Source organism: Podarcis muralis, chromosome 1 (assembly GCF_964188315.1).
Source record: "Podarcis muralis chromosome 1, rPodMur119.hap1.1, whole genome shotgun sequence".
Taxonomy (NCBI): Eukaryota; Metazoa; Chordata; class Lepidosauria; order Squamata; family Lacertidae; genus Podarcis; species Podarcis muralis.
The window spans coordinates 85,262,073-85,276,271 of NC_135655.1; the positions used below are offsets into that span (position 1 = coordinate 85,262,073).

At 42.8% G+C, this 14,199-nt stretch overlaps 1 protein-coding gene across 5 annotated transcripts in view; it reads right to left on the minus strand.

Annotated features, from left to right (window-relative positions):
- Positions 1-1,648: 1,648 nt before the first annotated feature.
- The window catches only part of LOC114603139 (non-homologous end-joining factor 1), a 109,769-nt gene continuing 97,218 nt past the window's right edge, over positions 1,649-14,199 (minus strand). For 4 of the 5 annotated variants that reach the window (XM_077934171.1, XM_077934180.1, XM_077934176.1 and 1 more), the window contains 3 exons: positions 9,844-9,961; positions 6,650-6,774; positions 1,649-4,731 (listed from right to left, as the gene is read on the minus strand). In XM_077934171.1, the coding sequence (XP_077790297.1) occupies positions 4,651-4,731; positions 6,650-6,774; positions 9,844-9,961 (324 nt within the window). In that variant the 3' untranslated portion in view covers positions 1,649-4,650. The remainder of the gene's footprint in view (positions 4,732-6,649; positions 6,775-9,843; positions 9,962-14,199) is intronic. The other variant, XM_077934183.1, reaches the window with a different exon arrangement.

A 14,199-nucleotide genomic window follows, 5' to 3' on the forward strand; every position in this document is an offset into this window, starting at 1 on the left:
GCACCGCAACCCCAGAGTCGTCTGTGACTGGACCTAACGGTTAGGGGTCCTTTACCTTTTCATTTATTGTACACCACTTAGAGACAATTGTAGTTAAGTTGTAAAATAATTGTTTCAAGAAGTAAAAATAAACAAGTGGCAATAAAAATATATATAAAAGATACACACTAGAAAACACCTTGTACAAACATGCAATTTTGGCAGAACACAGTGCTTTGGACCCTAAGGCTACTATTCTATATACAAATTCTACAGGGCTTTCATTTGAGTAGTAAAAACAACTATTTAAAAATAATTAAAATCAATGATAAGCTGAAAAACTGATTAAAACATGTGTCTACATATCTGGATAGGCTTGCCTAAACAAAAATATTTTTAGCAGGCACCAAAGAGAGTACAGTGAAGGCACCTGCCTGATGCCAACAGGGTGGGAGTGTGGGTGCTGCCACAGTAAAATATCTATTTCTTACACTGTGAGATGAGTATCATGCGACACCTGTAACAGTGCCAGTTCTGCAGATTGGTCAAGTGCCATATATGGATAAGGTGATGTTTTACCATAAAGTGGCTTCCACTGCTAATAGTAAAACCAGTTAATATAATATTTTAACATGAAACTAGAGTGACTGGCACAGACACAGTAGTTGAGTACGTATTACTTTGTGTCATGGTAGTGGCTGTCATTAAACTCTTGTCAAACAAATTAACAATGTCATAGTCTTGTCAGCATACTCTGTGTCATTTCTCTCTGCTACTTAGCCTGATGAGCAAGAATGCTCCTTCTTAACGATACACCAAGTCCTAATTGCAATGGCTGCTTTTGGACCCTTCCCAGTGTCACTTGCCGCCTGATTTCCCAGCAGGAAATGTCTAATGCAAAGGTGAAAGTAGCTCAGCCAGGAGTAGTCTCTGAACAGGAACACCACTACTTCAATTTTTTTTTTATTACAAAAAACTCTTTCACTTCTCCTTATGCTGATGATGTCTCTTTAATGACAAATGCAGATGCTTGTCTGGGCTGCACCACTTGGGCAGGGCCGTGTGGTGGTCAGGGACTGTGTTCTGCAGACAGAGCTCACACCCATTCTGCTTGTTGCCTGTAGCATGTTTGCTTGGAATGACAGCCTCTAGGACATCCTCAGACAGGAGCCAGATGATTGTTTTAAAGAGAGTTGAAAGTGGTTTGAAAGAGGCTTTGCTTCTTGTGGTGTACAAACATGTCCCTTTTGTCATGTTGTTGCTTATGTTCAAACAGGTTGTGCAGGTTTTTTCAAAAATGAAAAACCTGCCAAACTTATTGGATCAAAGATAACAGTGGAATGAGTATACATACCCAAGAAGTGTTCACTCTTTCAAGCTGCCCCCAACTTCTTGGGGAGGGGGGGAAAGATGTTTGTTTGACTCCTCAGTTTGTATCAGGAGATGTGCAGTTTTGTCCCTTACTGTCTCAGTACAAATCTTTGCACACTACCCCTACAGGCATGTTTCCTTTGCCTGAAATTGTAGGCTTAGGGCTTGGGGTTTTGTTTGTTATGTTTGGAGTTTTATGTGCTGTATGTTACCCATGTGGATGAAGACAGGAAGTTGGTACTTTTGTAGTACAAGAAGTTACAGAATTATTATCAAGAAAGCGCAGGACAAGCATCAATTGCAACTAATCTAGTTTAATCACCCTGGAACATTCACAGGCACATTATTGAAAGTGCAATCATGTACAACTTCACCATTAACACATTGGGGGCAAATCATGATGACTGTGCAGTAAAAAAGAGATCTGGAGGGGCTCTATGTTTCAACAATTTCCCCCCTCCCCCCAATATATATTCAGATGTAATAAACATAATCATATTAATTACTTTAAAAAGACAGATATGTCAACAATAGAAATGGAGGGGTATGAAGTTTGAGTATAAAATTAGTGTTAGATAAACTAGGGAGCTAAGACTGACTGCAAATACATTGTACACTGACAGGCAGTGGCTGACTATCCAGGGTTCCAGACAGGTGCATTTCCCAAATCTATCTGGAGGTACCAGGGATTGAACACGGGATCTTTTGCATACAAAGCATGTGCCCTCCCAGACCACTAATCACTCATTCTATATGTTTCAAAATATGAATTTAAGACTCCAGATTTCAATAATAATAATAATAATAATAATAATAATAATAATAATAATAATAATAATTTATTATTTGTACCCCGCCCATCTGGCTGGGTTTCCCCAGCCACTCTGGGCGGCTTCCATAAAAACCAAAGATACAGTAAAATATCACAGATTAAAAACTTCCCTGAACAGGGAAACTCCAAATTTCATTTTAAAAACATTCAGTAATGTAAAACTGTACTGTTCTGGTTAAACAATTTAAGACTCTACAATCAGTTCACTGAAACCTTTTTGTCCCTCTGTTTCTGCAGTGGGAACCATAGCACAATGTGTCGCACTATGTCAGTGGACAAACCCCAATATGTTAGGATGAATCTTTAGATAATTCTAGAACTCTGCATCTACTATTTCTTCATTTTTCATATCAGTATCTTGTTAACAGGCAGCAGAGTTGAAGTATTCTGGCTTCACTGGGGAGGAAAAGGAAGAGACTTTTTAGCTTAATTCCCTCTAAGGTCAGAGGAGTTAATTTCATTGTGAATGGTTCTGTGGCTATTGGGTGTGGCCCAGCAGGACAGCATGAGCACTACTTGACTGACAGCCAAAATGGGCAGGACAGCATTTGGGGGAAGGTAATTCTTTAGCATCACTTGCTATGGCAGAAGCCTCTTCCCCTTCTGGCCTCTAGGATGTGGTTTTCCAGCTTGCTTGCAATGATAGCCTGTAATTCCTTTGGCCAAGAGCAATCTGTTTTTATTCGCCTTTTGATCCTGGAAGCAGGTATGAGGGGGTAGTATGTTAGAAGCCTGCTTTGCAGCTACAGTAAACTGCTTCCTTTCACAACACTAGGACTTCATGGGCATCAAATGACACAACATTTGCTATAAAAATCTGGAGGTTTGGTATAGTGAAGTTCTGCAAGTTGAAGGATAGAAGAAGGGCATAAGAATGGAGTAAATGTCAGTACAAGAAGAGAACTGTACTCCAGTGAAGACAGGACTATGTAGTAATGAACTGTATGAGTAAGAAGGGTTTACAGCACAGTCCTGTACAACTCATGACCGCACAAGCCAAACAGAGCCCAGAAGCCTAATGCTATCATTGCCAGGTGCTATACAAGCCCACTGTTCTTGTGGTCTCAAATAGCAAAAGCAATAGATGTACTGAGATCTCAGTGAGCCCTTATACTCGTATGGGGCAGAAAGGTGATTTTTAAAAATACTGCCCTGCGATCCGCAGATGAAAGATGTCATTCAGCTTGGCAAGTCCAAAGTTGTGTAGATCTATGTTGCAGAAAATATTTCAGGATGTGTGGAACTTCAGCTTACAAACATGATGATATTAAACAAAAAGTCCAAGAGAACCCCATATGTGCTCTGAGTTCTGGGTGCTGCAGTTCTAAACTTGTTGTTAGACATTGTATATGGCAAGTTTTGGAATATTGATAGGCAGCAAAAGATTTAAATTATTATTATTATCATTATTATTACTAGGGAAGGTGTCATTTTTCTACCTCAGGCACCAGCATCCCTTGGACTGCCTCTGTGCAAAAATAAAGGTAGAAGGTTATGTCCTATCTCTAGCTATAAGGCCAGGAAAAGTCTGATCAGTCAAAGGACTAAGGTTTCACAGACTGAACATTAGATATTTAGGGAAGAGAATATTCTGTGCCTTAAAAAAGCAAATGTTTGCATCAAGGAAAGTGGAGCCCAGGCTAAAATTATGTTTGTGTGAATTTGTTTGAATCAGTATAATGTACCTTCATTTCATCAAAATTTAATCCTCTGCAGTATATTTTGTGAAAAATAGAGTAGAACTAAACAAAGGATGAGAGGAAGCAAGTGCTGAGTGGAAGAGAAGGAAGACACAGATTAAGAGACATAGATTCTGTGCAGAGACAGAAGAAAGACCATGCAAATCACACAGACCAACTCAACCCCAACCCATGCCCTGCTTTGGGTTTTGCACCTTTGTTAGACGATGTCCACATCCTTCTTAAACATTTATCTACCACCAAGAAGGCTGTAAGCTTGTAGAAAAAAGAAGATGTGGTTCAGCTGATTGATGCTGGCAATGCTGCATTGTATAGTGCATGTGTAAAAGACACTGCATCAGTAAGCCTAACTTTTTTATCCAAGGTCTTCATTACACACACATTAACAAAGTGGGGTATAGATTTTATGGACAGAATAGGTGTAGTAGGAGCCCAGATAACTATCAATCTTGGATTCCTATCACTGCCCACTTTCTTTCCCCTGCTTTTTACTTTGAATGCATCATCTCCAAGTTTCAAGGCTAGTATCTGTACTCCAGAAAATAAGAAAAAAATAAGCAGAGGTAGGGCAATAGACAGCTGTAGTGTGGAAGGGGATACTGCCCACTATGGTGCCCAACATGGCAAGAAAGAGGGGAGAGGGAAGGAACAGAGTGGCATAGCTGTATTCTGGAGGAGAAAAGTCCATCTCTCTTCCAGTTGTTCCAGGAAGAGGGAGAGGTTCAATACAACAACAGCATTTCTGTCTCTGTGGAAGAGTCATTTGCATCAGCCAAATAGCCCTTTTGCCTTCTTCCTTTTGCTCTTGGCAATGGGCAAATGAACCTTCTGAGTCTGGGAGGAAGGTACCTGGAAAGAAGAGGCAATAGTTAGAACCAATCAGTTAACAAATCAATTCATCAGTAGGAACAAACAAAAACAATTACAGCCGCACAGGATCTCTCTGGTATATTCACTTCGAGCATTTGGCTATCCAGACACAGAGCTTACAGTTGTTGCATGGGTTGTGAACAGTAGCAAGTAGCTGGCAGTAGCACATGGTAATGTTGGTTGGTCATGGGATAAATGTGTCTTTTGTATATCTAACTTATGAAGGTTACATCTGTGGGGCAAAAAGAAGCTGGAGGAGTCCACAGGACATCCATGAGTTTCACAATCTCACAGTGAACAAGGGAAGTCCCTACTCCAGACACCAGCTAGTCCTCTTGATGCAGGGCACTCAGTAAGGGGATGGTGAAGCATGGTTTGGATTGACCAAGACCCCCTTGCCTATGCCATTTCCCCTTTGTTTATATGAAAACTACATTCCTAAGGACTCTCTAGTTACTCTTTTTCATGCAGTAAATCAAATCTTGATTTTGCTTTGCACTGACATTTTAGTACTATTGTTTTTCCACATGGCCAAACTTATATATTCACTTATTTATACAACACGTGCAATTTTTACTCATTTGTAACAGGGATAGACACCTTTCCATTAGGAAGCTCCGCTGTGATGGAACATCATATTTTTCTAGCACTCAAAATGCAATATATAATCACTGGGGAAATGTAATTCTCTCTCCCAGTCACTGCAATCTGGAATGCTGTCTGGAATGCAGTTGTATGAATGTCACATACACTTATTGCCTAGTGCCTATAACAACACTACTGGCAAACGACTTAACTCCTCGCACACACAAATGCCATCCTCATTTTATGAGCTTTCAAAAATTTGTATGCGCTGGCAGGGTCAGTACATGATCTTCTCTTCCCATGTGACTTTGCTACTTCACATATCACTGGAGCACTGCGGGATAGAATAATATGAAAGTGGCAACCATATTGCTTCAGCAAACTAGGCCTTAGGTCTGCTTTCAATTCCTGTTTTCTCCCCTTCTCATTAGTTTCTCCTTATTCTGTAAAACCCATCTACCCTTTTAAGTCTTTCTTCTACCAACAGCATGTTACCTCCTCCTTCTAATCTATTAAGCTACCTCCCAACACTTTTCCTATTTCATTTCTCCCCCAGCATAACATTGTTTGCACTGCCATCCTTGGTCACATCCTCGATGGGTGACTGCACAGCTCCTGTGGCTCCCAGTATGAATCCCTATGAAACTGCTGCCAGAAGGATGAAGGCAGATGTACATTTTAAAATGTCTAAGTGAAGGGACCATAGCTTAGTGGTAGAGCACATGCTCTGCATGCAAATGATCCCCAGATATAAACCCTGGCATCAGGTAGCAGTAATGGGGAAAACCTTTGGCCAAGAACCCTGGAGAATCATTGCCAGTCAGAGTTGAGAGCACTGGCCTTGGTGGACCATTGGGATGAGTCAGAAAAAGGCACCACTTTTCCCATGCCTTCTGCTGCTAGGGAGCTCTCCTCCTCTCCTATTTACATTACAAATATACCTTGACAAGCCTTTTGCCACGCACCCCCAACCCACAGCTGGTATTCAGTAAGCGATGAGCAACAGCACCTCACACTCTCTTGTGTTTGTTGCCAAACTGTAGACATTCACCTGCCCCTTTCTATCCCAAGATTGCAGGACATACATGGGCTGGCAACCTATGGTTTGCTTACTCCGCCACACCTCTGTGGAGCTGTCAGACCACTATATAACATAACAGAGCTGCAAAATCTAGTAGATGCATCAGGATCTCTGGGAAAGTTCCTGTGTCTCTCCATCCACATTCACGGCATGGTTACCCCAAATCATATCCTCATACATCTATCCCTTCCCTGGCCCATTCCCACATGTACACTGAGGGGCTCCTCTCACCACTGTGTCTTGTGTACACTGTGCAGCTGCTGACTGCGATTCAGTCTTCTTCTCCTCAGTTGGCAAATCTGCAGCCTTCTGGGCAAGGTCCTGGAAGCTGGCATGTTCAGGACTCTCACAGTCTCCTGATAGTGTCAAATAAAAACAACATACATGGGAGCGAGGAATTCAGTAGGCCAATGTACATAAGAAAGAGCAGGGGCAAGGGATAGAAATCAAATAAATATATTTTTGTAAATTGACATCTCCTATCTACCTAGGTACCTACCTATACAGAAATATAAATCCTTCCCCCTAAGATCACAGAGCTGTAGAGTAACAACAGTAGTGTCCCGGGAAAGGATAATTTTAGTTTAACAAGAGGCCATCTCTTCTGGCTTCATGTGATTCTGGGGGTAGCAGCAGCAACTAACCCACAAGTCTATCCTCCCTCCAACATCTAAGGAAGATAATTCACATCCTCACTCTATACCACTTACATAAGTTTAAAACTTGTAAATGGAAACAGCTGGAAGGAGTTGGGCCATACTGAAATGTGCAGGGGAACACTAACAGTAGGGAAGGCAAATATGACCACATTTTATTTAGTTATCCAAATGTATAGCATTGCTCATTAAATTTCATAGTATTTTACAAAATTAAAAGCTTCAACAATAAAAGAATAAAGAATAAAAAGTCAGCAAGTGTACATACAGTAGCAGTCATAGAAGAAATCAGTCCTTGATCACTTTTTGAAACATAATTTTTATTGGCTTCCATAAAGGACAGAAGGGGAAAATATGTGTGTCTCTTTTTTGGAATAATTCCAAAGAATTAGGACTGCGACTGAAAAGGCACTGATCCTTGTAAAGATCTCAACTGCCAGGAGAGAGAGCATAGGGAAGGAGACTTTCCCTAAGATAATCAGGACCCGAGCATTTGAGGGCTTTAAAGGGTTAAAAAGCAGCACTTTGAACAGGGGCTTGAATCAAATAGGCAGGTAGCTCGCACACAGGCATAGCCAGGATTTATGTTAGCAGGAACAGGATTTATGGGGGGGGGGGGCAGAACTGAGCTATCTGCAATGTGATAGGTCAGTTAGTTAAGTATTTTTATTATTTACTTGATTTAAGCGGGAGGCAGCTTCACACACATACACCCCCGCCCCCTGGCTACTCCCATGAGCACAGAAGCCTCAAAACAGGTGATATAGGACCATACTGATAGGCACCAATCAACAGGCAAGTAGCTGCATTATGTACTAGCTGAAGCTTCTGAATAGACTTTGAAGGCAGCATCATATGGAGTGCATTATGGCAATCCAACCTTGGAATAACTAAAGCAGGGATGGGGAACCCCATGTCTAACGCCAAATGCAGCTCTCCAGGCTTCTCTCCAGACCACACTCCCTCCCCAGGCTATAACCCTTGCTGGCCTTCCTTCAGATCATCAAGTCTTTTTGCCTGGCCTTAATGTCTCTTTGTACACTGATTGACTCTTCCTTGCCTACATGGAGTATAGAGAAGGGTGTGCAAGTGTGTATAAATTAGGGGTCTTTACCATGGTGTCTGTGAAGGTTTCCAATGGTGTGCCTGGGCAGGTGCAACAGACTCTGAGCTTTCACTTTTTCTTTTTTTTTAAAGTAAGTCTCTAGCTCTTCTAGAAAGAAGGTTATGGGGCAGAATGTGCAAATTCCTTTTTAAAAAATTAGTTTTTATGAAGGAGTTTTTGTTTTAGAAAGCAAACAGATAAACAGGGAAAGGTACATCTATTGTCTCCACGTTCAATTCATAGTCTTTTTCACAGTTCGTTTATGTTTGGTGAGAGACCCTTTTGTCATAGACATATTGCAGTTTGGGGGAAAGGAGTGGGGGGGGGAGAGAGAGTTGGGGGGTATTGTTCTTTTATTCTATTGCCTATTACTGTATTAGTTTAGGTGGGTTGTGTCAGCATCACATGGGTAGGTCCTTTGTTTATGTATTTATTTATTATTGATAATGCGAGAGGTTAGGGCAGGCTTCCTCAACCCCAGCCCTCCAAATGTTTTCGGCCTACAACTCGCATAATCCCTTGCTAGCAGGACCAATGGTCAGGGATGATGGGAATTGTAGTCTCAAAACATCTGGAGGGCCAAGGCTGAGGAAGCCTGGGTTAGGGGTTCCCAAGCTTGGTTGATTTCATTCAGCTGCATGCAGTGTGGCTTGTTTTTTGGGGGGAGGGCTAGGTTGTTGGGTCAGGCAAGCCATATTGATTTTTATGCTGTTGTGGGGGGATAGGTCATTGTCCCGTTGTGCTGTGTTTGTGATAAAGGGGAACCACACCGGGACATAGCTGTCAACTTTTCCCTTTTCTTTCAAGGAATCCTATTTGGAATAAGGGAATTTCCCTTTAAAAAAGGGAAACGTTGACAGCTATGCACCGAGGTGAAGGCGTCCTCCTTTGCTTGTCCCTGTGTTAGTTTGAGTTTGTTGGTTAGCTTCTCTAGTAGCGTGGTTTCCCACACATTTTGGTACCCATGGTCTATGTTCACTCCCGATAGGTTCTTCCAGTGTTTAGTTACGATACTGTGTAAGCATCAGGTTGTTGGGGGTGGTTGGCTCTCAAATTTTGTGTTATGTCATGTCCTCCAACAGCAGTTATTTTGTGACTGGCTCTCCCAGTATTTCTTCAAAATTCAAAATGTGCTCACAAGTCCAAAAAGGTTGGCACCCCCTGGTATAGATTCTAGCCTATTGTACAAAGATACGTGCCAGTGGTGGGCAGCAGCCAAAGGCAAAAGTGAACAGAGCAATACATGTGAACGTGGCCCTTGAAAGACTGCCCAGAAAGGAATGTGATTTTGGGGCTGAAAAAGGTTCCTCATCCCTGTACTAAAGCATGAACGATAATGGCCAGAGTGGCCAGTGCTTAAGACAGATGAGCAGGAATTGCAAGGAGAAATGGCAAGGGTGTACAAGAGAATAATACACATAAAAATGGCACATCAAGAGGTTGTTTCACTCTCTTGTGGGTAGACTAGCTTTCTTTCTTTTTTTGAGCTAGAAGCAGCCCATCTGGAGATGCATCAGGAAAATTGCATGGCTATTTTGTGGCAGTTCAAAAACATCAAAGTTAAGATTATTCCTGTTTATGGCCATTGCCAGATGTATTCCTATCTTCACAAGAGTAGTGTTGCAGTAGACACATCCTTCCCATTGCATGATTCATTTACTCACCTTCCCAGTGCCGTTTGCAAGCTGCCCTAGCCTGCTTTTGGGACACTGACACATAGAGCTCTTTCAGGTTAGAAGTGAATTGGTGCCCATCTCCCAGGCAGCAAGCCTGGGGCAAAATCTGTGAAGCAAAAGGGGAGCATGTCAAGCTAGCTATGAAGCATGTCAGAGGTGGGAATACAAGAAACTAGACTACACAACACAAGACAGCCTCATTTCAACTACAGTGGTACCTTGGTACTCAAATGACTTGGCTTCTGAACAAATTGGCTACCGAACGCCGCAAACCAGGAAGTAAATGTTCTGGTTTGCAAATGTTTTCTGGAAGCCGAACATCCAACACGGCTTCCTCTTGAGTGCAGGAAGCTCCTTCATCCAATCAGAAGCCTTGGTTTTCGAATGTTTTTGGGCAGAGTATTTTCTCAAAAATTGTTTAGGGGTACTCTCATTTTCCTACTGATATTGAAATACTGCCCCTCAATGAGGCCAAACTTAGATTCACAAAATGTTTAGGGGTATGCGTACCCCTGCATCCCCCCAGAAAAAAGCACTGGTTTCGGGAGTCAAACCGACTCCCGAAATGGATTAAGTTTGAGAACCAAGCTACCACTGTGCAGCTCACCAGATAGGCACTTAGAAGGATGCTGATTCTGTACTACAGTGTTACCAATAATGTGTGTGATAGGAAAGGCATCTCAGTAGTTGTACTGCATACTAAACAGCCGTAATTGGGGAGAGATAATATTTTAGTGGTAGAGCACATGCTTTGCATACAGATGGTCCAGGTTCAATCCTCGGTACCTCCAGTTAAATGGGTGATGTAGCAGGTGAGGGGAGCGATCTCTGCCTGATATTCAGGAGAGCAGGCAATACTGGGCTAGATGGACAAAAACACTGACCTGATATAAGGAGCCTCATAGATTAATTCTTGCAATGGCTCTCACTGCGAAACAATCAGTGCTTTGAGTATCACTTCCTGGGGAAATTCTCACTATACATGAAAGGATTTCCAATTTTCAATCTGGAAGCTAGAATGAAATGGGAAAGATGCCCAGTTTCACCAGATCCAAAAGGGGGTAGCTACAGTGTTTGGAGGAGGAGATCCCAGCTGCTGCTGCTGCTGCTGCTACCTACACCAGGCATGTGCAAAGTCCATTTCGGGGGCCTAATCCAGCCCGCTGATCAATTTAATCCAGCCCCCGTGGGAGTATATGTCCTGGGGTAAAATCCTTTTAAAAAAAGCCCAGCAACTTCAAGGTAAACTTCAATCCTAAAAAAGCTGAACAACTTTGGGGGAAAATTGTAAAAAGCTCAACAACTTTGGCCGGCCCTCACACATGTTCACTTTGAAAAAAGTTTGGGCACCCAGATACACACACTGATGAGGAAGAGCTGTGAAACAGTCCCCCCCCTCTCTTTTATGACAAAATGGTGAGGAGAGCTATCATCACAGGGTGAGGGGCACAAGGCCTACACCCACCCCTGAACACAGTGAGCCCAGCCTGTTGCCTGCATTTCAAAGGCTTCCAGAGATAACTTCTCTGTGCACTGTGCCTGCTCCACACCCAAACAGTCGGGAGAACAAAGTGTAACAGATAACAGGGCAGTTCCTCTCCAGGCACTCACCCACTGAGCTGCTCAAGGCCAGAGTCCAAAGGCAGTGCCTGTCACCCACTCCTCCCACTCCAGGCCATAGGAGTGGCACAAGGCTCCCAACTAATAGTAGAGGGGACAGCAGGCTGGCAGAAAGGGGTGGGGAGTGAGAGAGGAATGTCACACAGGTCTTGATACAACTCCCAAACCACCCTAAACTCTTTCAGGACCATTTGAGCATCAAGTAGGGCTCCAGCTTCCCTCTGCAACTGGTCATTTGCATATATTAGATTAAACATGTTAAACTGCCTTATACTGGGTTGCACCATTGCTCCAGTATAGCCTAGTGTTGTCTGCTCTGACTAGCAACCACTCTTCAAGGCTTCATGCAGTGGTCTTCCCCACCTCTGCAAGATGAGATATTAGGAACTGAACCCAGAACCTTCCTGTAAAGCAGCTGATCTGTCACTGAGCTACAAGGATATTCCGCTACATGTGGCGGGGTGAGGGGAGCTTATTCTTCAGATGTGGAGATCTTCCTTTTCTATCCAAATGCCAACATCCTAGAAAATATTAATGTGAGGTCCAAGGAACTAAAGGAGGCTGGGATCACTAATTTGGGAGATATCCTACTGAGTGGCAGAAGTCATGTAAAATAATCTGGGGATAATCTGACGTCATCAATTTCTGTTGCGTACAGAAGTCTGAATGGAAGCCTCAGCTTCACGATGCAGAATAGTGGGACTCTGCCTATCAACTCCCTTCCCTACAACATGAGGTTTGTGACATGAAGCTGGGTCCATATGAATCACTCTCACTGTAATGCAAGCGTGTGTTTCTCCTTCACCAAAATGAGCAGACATTTGCCTGCTACAAGTTCAGACGAAAGGCTCTGCCATTGCATTGTGACTAGAGCACATTCTGCAAATGATATAAATAATGCACCTGCTCTTTGATCTATCACTTTGGGTTCAATGGAAGTAAATGGTTCCACATCAACAGAAGAGGCAACTACACAGTTGGGAGATGACTACACACACCAAATTAAGCTGTCCTGATGGCAAAAGTACTGTTAAAGAAAGCAAGGAGGTTGGGATGCAGAGGATATAATCACCAAGGGTAGGCAGTTAAGGAGTATTGGAAATGAACCTATAGGCTATGACAGGGAATAACAGGATGAAAAGACTTATTCTTGCAGTTACTAATGAAAGGCCCTTCCAGTGTAACCAAAGCCTTCACAGAAAATGCTTTTATTTGTATGTGCTTATGTTACTTGGTTCTTCTGAGGAATCCAGTCACTTTCCTTCAAAATGCTTCTGCTGCAGGAAAATCACATATTCCCAGTACTGAAAGGATAATATTATGCCACACAGCAAATGCAACCACTCGTCTCCCCTAATCATACACACATTTGGATTGCAAATGCTGCAGGATTGTGGGCACCTACTGACTATGGCCCATAACATGACTGGAGATGAGTGACAACCCTTTGCCATGCCGATGTTATCATATTTTTTGTTTCTCCTTACCACTTGGAAGTTTTGAGTACTCATTTGCTGTTCCATGAAGCCCTTTAACAACTGTGCCTGCAGCACAGCCTCTCACCATTTTATTACACTTTATGATTTTGTTTCTCTTTTCTTTGGAGGCTATGCAAAGGAGGACACAAATATCTCATTTTACCAATACGAGCATAATGAAAAGCTGCTCCTTTGAAATAAAGCTGCCCCACCCCACACATTATGTTGTACATTATGGCACTGAGTTGACAAGCATCCAGAATAATATGTGCAACCACTGGAAAGGCCCATGGAGTCTTTGGCAAATGCTGCATTCACCTTTTACAGCCATGAAGGCTAGAAGGAGGTGCTTTTTCAAATGAAACCTAGTGTTATGACCTATTCATAGTGACAGTGTGATTATATCCACCCAGTATAATTCAGTACCTCAGCAATTTTAGGGAGCGTTCACCCTGTTCACTGATACAGTATGGTCCAGAATACCATATTCAAAACAGAAACAGAACAGAACTACTGTGTGTTTTCCTGCATGTCTCTAAAAGGAGAAGGCAAACACATTGGCCAGAGGTATACCACTAAGGAAAATGAAAGGAAGGGATTGCCAGGGACTTGAGCAATTGTTAATGGTCACTGCATCTACAAACTGTGCTTTTCTCTATAGCACATGGTTTGGCTTGCTTGCTTGAGCCATCTTGTTCAATCTGTTCCTCTGTAGATGCTTTTTCCTGCAGTACCCCTGCTCTTTTTCTGAGGAACAGTGGACTTGTTTGCAGGGAGGGAGTAGTGGGTGGACTTGCTTTTGAGAGGAGCCTAGGTTTAGATAAACCTTTGTCCCCTTCATACCCCACAAGAGGGACCGCAAACAAAAGGTTTTGCTTATAACCATTGAGATCAGCATTTTCATCAAGTCCACCCTGTAGTGAGTTGTAAAACTGGCAGGTGAATGAACCCCAAAGGTAGGGCAAGAATAGCCAACAGGCAGTTGGAGGTGCCAGATCAAAGGCAAAGACATAGTCATAACTCAAGGAAAAGTAAACAGCAGGGGACCGGCACAGAACAAAAACAGTGTACCCAGGGCAGGCACCGTGGCGGGTCATTGCCACCCTTCCTTGCTTTCCCCATCCATTCACTCCCCCCTACAATGGTAATACTGGCAGAAATCAAGGTGGTAGTAAATCCCAGGGCATGGTGACCCCCACTGCTTTCTCTAAGCCACTGCCAGAAATTGTGCTCTGTGTATCTCAAA